Source organism: Nicotiana tabacum, chromosome 20 (assembly GCF_000715075.1).
Source record: "Nicotiana tabacum cultivar K326 chromosome 20, ASM71507v2, whole genome shotgun sequence".
NCBI lineage: Eukaryota > Viridiplantae > Streptophyta > Magnoliopsida > Solanales > Solanaceae > Nicotiana > Nicotiana tabacum.
The window spans coordinates 126468378-126477049 of record NC_134099.1 but is presented as its reverse complement, the minus strand read 5'-3'; the positions used below and the strand labels follow the sequence as shown (position 1 = coordinate 126477049).

Sequence of the window (8672 nt, the reverse complement as noted above, 5' to 3'; positions counted from 1 at the left end):
GTCGACCCCTCGTCACTGTTTCTTCGAGGTTAGACTGGATACTTACTGGATACATATTGTTTATGTACTGATACTATGCTTTTGTACTTAATTGTACAGGATCTGAGGCAGGTGCATTTAGTTATTCGCCAGGCGTGCATACTTGATTCGGACTGAGACTTATGGTGAGCTGCCCCCACCCTAGCCGTTCAACAGCATATCGGAGTTTTTCTCTTTTGCTTGTATTTGTCTACTTATTTCAGACAGTAAGGTAGTCTTCTTTTGTATATTCTACTAGTTGCCCACACACTTGTGACACTAGATCCTTGGCACTTATTAGTAGACTTGATTTTTTGGTGGTATTCCTATAATTATAATTTCTTTTAGTTATTTCCGTTTCAGTTGCCTTAAAAATTCATTACTCATCGAATGTTTTAAATTCAAGTTGAGTAAATGTTGGGATTGTTTAACAAAATAAATAAGAACCCACTAATTAATCAGTGTTGGCTTAACTAACAACGGTGTTGGACACTATCACGACCTATAATGGAATTTCGATCGTGACAGGAATGGCTTAAACAAGTTCGACCACTTAATCATATAATATGACTTTTGCAGTTTTCAGAAGTTCGTTTATTTAAGTTTTATAAATGTAGACTTTGATGTTTTATTTTAACTATCGATTAAAGTTACAACCGTTAGTTGAGCGTTTTTCACTATCATTTACTATATCATAAGTAAATTAAATCAGAATACTAAAATGTAATTCGAGTACAGTGAGAGAAGATTGCGGCTAGGGATGTACAAAGGAAACCGACAAACCGCATCAACCCGATAATCCGAGTCTAATCGAGAAAAAAAATCTGACTATGGTTTGGTGTTGGAAAAAAAACCGACCATAATTGGTTTGGTTTGGCTTTAACTAAAGAAAGTCAAAACGAAACCAAACCAACCCGACATTACATATATAGAAATTTTAGATATATTTAATAAATAAATATACTTAAAAGATTTCATAATTTTATCTTTTGAGGTATTATTTCAAGATTGGACTTAGAACTTTTAAATGTTCCAATAAGTTTTATAGCCATTAACATTAATAAATTAAATAGTGCTAACAAAAGCCCAAACCAAAATCAAATCAATAATAATGCTAACAAAAGACATTCAATTCAATACTACGAACGAGAATGTATTAAATATCTATTTTTTGTTTTGCAATAATTTAGATAAAAATGCATAACCTATTTTTATTTTTTCTTTAGCGTTTAGTCATGTAATTAATACTCCCTTGTTAGTCTACTTATTTTAGCATGACTTAGTACTTTTAGAGTATGTTTATTTTTATTATGGCTTTTTAACTAACAATATTTATATTACATAATTTTATTGTCTTTATTGTTGAATATTTTAGGATAATGTCATGACATATCTCATATTTTGTATTATTTTCTTGAAAAATACTTTATATAGTTGTATCTTACTAGGACTAAAGAAATACGTTGAGCACAATTTATATGTTTTGTTCTACGAAGATTTTATCGGAAAAAAACCTGAAAAACCGAGAGTGAAAAACCCGAATTTTATTGGTTTGATTTGGTCTTTAGATTTAATAACCCGACACAATTGGTTTGGTTTGGTAATTACAAAATCTGAACCAACCCGACGCCCCTAAATGCGGCTAGTCTTCTCATCATCAATTACGTGCCATTCACCTCTTTTTGCTGTCCTCTCCCTAAAAATATACTATGCAACAAAAGAACGGTGCCCCATTTTGCTTCTCATACTTAACAACCTTTTTGTATTTTCACTTTTATATCCTTTTGTCTACAATATCTTTTTATATTCTTATAATAATTCACTTTCTTAGTTTAAATGACCAATATAACACTAAAGCGCACTTTATCTTTTTAATAGGAATTTCCATCTTTTAACTCTCAGAATATACGTTAAACGGTTAAAGGGTGTTAATTCCTTTTCGATGTTTTATGTGATGGCCCTACTCTTCTCTTAAGGGTAAATGCTTGTGCACAGCATAATGTTATGTACCCTAAAGTTTGCAATTTGTTTTACAATTGTCTTCCATTTGCTTATTCCGTTCACCAAAGCCCTCATCATTATCTTTCGTCTCAAAAATACCCGTCCCGTAATGGTTCTCCACCGCAAGAGAACTATCAAATGATGGGAAAGTATGTGAAAAAGGAAAAACTTGAAAAAAGGAACTTATACCATCTTCTTGTTCTATTTTTTCTTTTTTTTTAAAAAAAGAACTTTGCTCCCTTTTTTCCCTTTAGGCTTAAAATAATTAGAAAAATAAATGATAAGAACGTTCTGTGTTTGACATTTTCTACCATTTATTACGGTAGGTTGCAGGCCTAACGGAATTGGACAGAATTTACTTGATTTCGATATGTTTGCCTATGACCTACATCTAACTAGTTTAATTTAATTCCATATAAATGGATCCCACTTTTTAAAAAGACCTCTCGTAAGTTCCACTTGAGTTTTTTTTTTCCTCTAGGTTTTTGGACAAATTACTACTTACTCCCTCCGATTCATAATAAGTGACTAATTTTTTTATTTTATTTTGGTCCAAAATAAGTGTCCATTTATATAATCAAGAAAAAATTCAATTTATTTTTCCAAAATTACCCTTATGTACGTATTCCTAAAAAGTCTTTTACTCCTCATATTAAATTATGATGCAACATTTAATTAAGGATAGTTTGGTCAAATTTAGTCACACTAACTATTTTTGTCTAGAATTTTGTATTTCCTTAACGGGTGTGTCTAATACAAATTGATTACTTATTGTGAATTAGAGGGAATATAACCAATTTTTTTCAAAGTCTTTAATTGTCATCCTCCAACTATAGGGTCCCTAACAAGTAACAACTACGTGGCTAAAACAAGCACCACGTTAGTCTTACAAATTTACTTGCTCAAGAAAAAGTAAAAAAATTCTCAAAAACTATTACTAGTCGGAAAGAGCTCTCTTTAACTTACAACTGACAATAATTCTCTGGATTTTTAATAGTGAAAAATATTTATATCAGTAGAAACGAATTCAAAATTAAAATTTGATGCTTTCATCATTTAGGTTTATTTAGAACATAATTTGATATTTTCGAAATTGCGGATCCAGATCTTAATAATTAATATATTTGCTGAAATTATTGCGATTTTTCATTTGAACCTGTTGAATAACACCTCATCCGTCTGTATACACAATCGTATAATTACAGATAAATTAATCTTTATAATGAAACATTATTTTTTACTGAAACAAGATAACATAAATCTTACTGTAATTAAATTATTTCTTTATCTTCTAAACAACCTTGAAGGATACTTTAGGAAATTCCCAGAATTAAACTAATCAAAGGATTTATAACAAAGGAATCTCACATATCATTCATCAAGTGAACTAATATAAAATTAGTCAGATTAGCATCTACATGATTTAAAAGGTCAATGGGATTCATGTTAGGGATACTTTTGCCTTTTCATAGCCCCCATCTACCTCTGTAAACACCCCCCCCCCCCTCCCCCCAACCATCTTTTTTCCTTTTTATTTGCCTTTTTTTACAAGTCTAGCCAACAGCCACTGAAATCCAAAATGCCTAAAAAGTAAAGATGACCTACTTGGAGGCCGGCTTTTAACTATATTTAGCTGGACAGACAAAAACCAACTTATTATCTCCATCGTCGCTATCTGCAGCTTTGCTGCTGCTTCTAAGAGATTAAAAAATAAATATGCATAAAAGATAAAGTAAATTTATTTAATATATATACATAAAAAAAATTGACCTTATTACTGTGGCATAAGTGAAAAGTTTAATAAGTGGTATTAATATTTAAAGATATAAGCAAATGAATAAATTACTATAACAGCAAGCAGTATTATTTTTTTATATTTATACTTAATTTTTAATTTTGTTATTGTTATAAAAAAATTAAACGAAGCGATATGACATGACATCGTTTGGACAAGGTGTCGATAACCCTAGTGTAATTTTCTAGCGAAGAAAGTCAGGATAACTCCCTTTCCACATCCTAGCTCCGCCACGTTCTTACTATTTATAGTTGCTGTATATATACTCCTTTTCCAATATATACCGAATATATGAGTATAAGCCAGCCTGTACATACACATTATTCATTATGTATTTTATATATATCACTAATATATCTTTGTTTAGAAACAATTATTTTATGATTTTTTTTTCCAATTTATATTTGTACCAGCTTGAATGAGCCAAAGTAACCCTTCTGGTTCATTATATGTTGATAATAATAAAGAAAATAAAATTCGCTTTTGTATTCTTTTTCTTTTTGTCTACACTTTTTCTTTGTATTTTAAGGGGTGTGAGATTGACAGACAGATCCCACCGAAATAAATTACTAACAAATTCACCACATCCCATCTTCATAAAACCCACAGAATTCACCATCTTTTTTTTGTTGCTGATATATTTTTATTATAATTTCAGCTGTAATAGAGAAGAGAGGTGACTCCTCTTTTTTTCTTTTTTTAGTTCTTTCAGAAAAGAAAGAAAGATGCTTGGTGGTCTAATGACTACTACTTCAGCAGGTGGTGGAGGTGCGGCCAGTATTTCAGCACCACCACCACCACCACCACCACAAGAAGCTCCGGAAAGTGGCGGAAGTAGTGAAGGTGGCGGTGGTGGTGATGTGGCAGCTGCAGGTGGCTTTAGTGAAGAAGGAGAAAGAAATTCAGGTGGAAACCGATGGCCAAGACAAGAAACTTTAGCTTTACTGAGAATTAGGTCGGAGATGGATGTTGTTTTCAGGGATTCAAGTCTAAAAGGACCCTTGTGGGAAGAAGTCTCCAGGTTCTTCATTTTTATTTTGTTATTAACTCCTTATCATTATCATGCATCAGATTCACAGTAACAGAATCTTTATTGGAAAAAATAAAATTAAAGATTTATTTTTTTGGGAAACTAAAAGAGATCCATTGAAGTATTGCTTTTTGATGTAAAGTGTCATTGTTTTCAGTTATTTATCAGGAATTCAGTAGTTTTTGGGGAATTCAGTGTCCAGTTTTTTTGGTTATTCAGTTTTGTTGTTATGCATTTTCCTGCCAATTTTTGCATCAAATTTAGCATGATTGGAATTCCAGTTCTTTTGTGTTTCTCTCTTTTCTTCAAAATTCAGCAATGATAGAAAAGAATTCTAGTATTTCATATATAGATCTTGGAAGATGACTGTATTCATTTTCTTTCTCCTAGTGTTTTAAATGGATTCTTTCCAGCTATATATATGGGATCTTTCATTTCTTATAATTTCTCGTTTGTTACATCTTAATTAATTAATTACCTTAGTATTGATTAATGATTTCTTAATCTTTATGTTTATTTTATGTGGTAAATACAAGTATGAGATGTTGTTTTATTAAGATGAGGTGTTAATTAGATTTGTATCATTGTTTAATTATTCCAATTGTTTTGATTGTTATATATCTGCAGGAAATTGGCTGACCTTGGTTATCATAGAAGTGGCAAGAAATGTAAAGAGAAATTCGAGAATGTTTACAAGTATCACAGGAGAACTAAAGATGGTCGTGCTTCTAAAGCAGATGGCAAAACTTATCGCTTCTTTGATCAGTTAGCCGCTTTCGAAAACACTCCATCTCACACTTGTTTACCACCACCACCACCTCCATTGGCAGCTACTCCATTAACAATGGCAATGCCAATGCCAGTGCGACGACCAAATTCTTCTGCAAATCCTCCAATTCCAATGTCACAAAACACATTCACTGTATCTCAGAATAACGCAGCAGCACCCACTGTTAATCATCCCTTGAACGCGTCCTCGCTGCCACCAACACAGCCGATAATTACAACAGTGAACCAGATAAATCGGCCTCAAGGTAACACCAGCAGCTTGCTGTCAAATTCGACATCTTCTTCATCAACTTCGTCAGATGAGGATATACAAAAGCGGCACGGGAAGAAGAGGAAATGGAAGGATTTCTTCGAGAGGTTGACGAAGGATGTCATTGAAAAGCAAGAGGAATTGCAAAACAACTTCTTGGAAACACTTGAGAAGCGGGAGAGGGAAAGGATGGTCAGAGAGGAGACTTGGAGAGTACAAGAGATGACCAGAATGAATCGCGAACATGATCTTTTAGTCCAAGAAAGATCAATGGCAGCCGCCAAAGATGCAACCATCATTGCCTTCTTGCAAAAAATTACCGAACAGAAAAACACACCAATCCCGAATATTACTAATGCTTCTCTAGCTCAAATACAGTTTCAATTGTCCGAAAAGTCCCCGAGTGTGCCACCACATTCCCAGCCACAAAAACAAACACAACAACCACCAGCACCACCAACAACAATACCAGCACCAGCGACAACACCAGCACCAGCTACTGCGGTATCACTACCGATGGCAATACATGCCCAAGTACAAACACAAGCACCGTCATTACCCTTTGAAGCGCCAAAAACTGATAATGGTGGCGAGAATTTGAGTCCAGCAAGCTCTTCAAGATGGCCAAAAGAAGAAATTGAAGCTTTGATTAGGCTTCGGACTAGCCTAGATCTGAAGTACCAAGATAATGGACCAAAAGGGCCACTGTGGGAGGAAATTTCAGCTGGTATGCGAAAACTTGGATACAACAGAAATGCCAAGAGATGCAAAGAGAAATGGGAGAACATCAACAAGTACTTCAAGAAGGTTAAGGAAAGCAACAAGAAAAGACCAGAAGATTCCAAAACATGCCCATATTTCCACCAGCTGGAGGCATTGTACAAGGAAAAAGCCAAGAACGAAGTTGTACCAAATACTGGCACCGGGTTTGGATTAAAACCCGAAAACAATAACCCAATGGTTCCCATTATGGCTGAGCCGGAGCAACAATGGCCATTTCCTTCAAATCAACCACAGCAGCAGCAACAACAACAACAACAAGGAATCATGAGTAATATTATTCAAGATCACGATAATGAAAGCGACAGCATGGAAGAAGATGATTACGACGATGATGAAGATGAAGGAAATGCTTATGAGATAGTGACAAACAAACAACCATCATCAATGGCGGCTGCCACGGCCACTGCTGCTACTACTGCAGTTTGAATAATTACGAAAACAAGAAAGGATAACAAATATAGAGAGAGAGAGAGAGAAAAGCAGCAGTAGTATTATGGAGTTAAAAAATGTTGGCAAGTGACTGTGCATTGGGAATGGTAAGTGGGTCAACAGATTTTGCAGAAATTTGGCGTATTTAGAAATTGCTGTTGGCGAGAGAAGACGGTGGCTGCAGTGAAAATATCATCTGGAAATGCAAAGGCATGTAATTTACACATTTGGGGTTTTACATATTTTCATTTTTCTTTTTTACTTTTGGTCCGTAAGGGGTATAGTTTTTGTGGTACAAGTTTATTTCATTTTCATTATTTATTTATTATTTGAGAAATAAAGTTTATTGAGGGATGGGCGGAAAGAGAAGTGAGACATAAAGGAATAAATGCAGGGATAGTGTTTGTACTTTTTTTTCTTCATTCTTATTTTGTTCATGGTTGTAAATGTGAGAAAATGGTTACTACATTTATAATTTTCTTCTCTTTTCTTTATTGTTGCCCTTTTATTTAAATGATTTAATCATATTACAAGTTCTTGATAATTTTTTTGAAGAAAAACCCGCAGCAGCTACATCCTCTGCCCTTCAAGTGAGCACTCTGTGCGCACTGGATAAACTCCACATTGTGTAATAGCTTGCAAACAACATAAGGGATGTAAACTGCGGCTTGACCCAGAAGGCATTGAAGGGGGATCGATGTCATTTGTATGGATCGGATGACCGCCCTCCAAACTAACTGGGTCATCCCCGAAGTGATAAGTTCTTGATAATTGCTTATGCAAGATACGAGCAGTGGCATATGGATGACCACCCTCCAAACTAACTGAGCCATCCTCGCAGCGATAAGTTCTTTATAATTGCTTATGCAAGATACGAGCAGTGGCGCAGGATTTTCACTTAATGAATTTAAAAAAAACACGTAGAAGCAAAACCAAGAGAATTTAACATTTAATATATATATATATATATATATATACATACATACATACATACATATATATATATACATATATAACTTAATCTTCTACTTAAGGGTGTATGCACCTTATATATTACGATGTCATGGGACGCCGCTTGGTCGAATTTTTTTACTAGACATGTAGAAGAAAATTGAAAATATTGGGAATACGTATAGAAAATGACACTACTTGTCATTTTACTGATTTATGTTTATTTTTCTATTTTTTTAAATTATGATATCGTTTATGTTAAATTCTGTATATGTCACTGCTTTCACCCCTAGCTCCGCCCCTGAATACGAGTTAAATCAGGAGGTGTACGTTGATACTTATTAAAAGAATTAAAAAAAATATATATATCTTCTTTAGTTCAATGAATGGAACATAAGTAAAGAACAAAGGCAACATAGAATAATTTTCATACACCAACTTGTGAGACACTAGAAAATATATTACCCAAGTTGCAAATACAGCTAGCGCCTAGCAGTAGAATTTCGTACATTGTGATTCTATCTCTAAACTAAAAAAGAAAGAGGAGAAAACAACAACAATAAATTAAACGGGATCACTGCTAATTATGGCTAGTGATTGTCAAGTTATTCTTGGTACTTGGTCGA

General features: G+C 33.8%; 1 protein-coding gene across 2 annotated transcripts; it reads left to right on the top strand.

The window, feature by feature from the left end:
• The first annotated feature begins 4370 nt into the window (after positions 1 to 4370).
• Positions 4371 to 7586, top strand: LOC107827458 (trihelix transcription factor DF1). 2 transcript variants are annotated; one of them, XM_016654598.2, is made up of 3 exons: positions 4371 to 4490; positions 4574 to 4835; positions 5472 to 7586. In XM_016654598.2, exons 2-3 carry the CDS (start codon positions 4777 to 4779, stop codon positions 7090 to 7092), a joined length of 1680 nt encoding a protein of 559 aa, XP_016510084.1. In that variant the 5' UTR covers positions 4371 to 4490; positions 4574 to 4776; the 3' UTR covers positions 7093 to 7586. The 2 variants fall into 2 exon arrangements, with proteins under 2 accessions (XP_016510084.1, XP_016510083.1); XM_016654597.2 differs by having other exon boundaries at positions 4415 to 4835.
• Positions 7587 to 8672: the final 1086 nt, after the last annotated feature.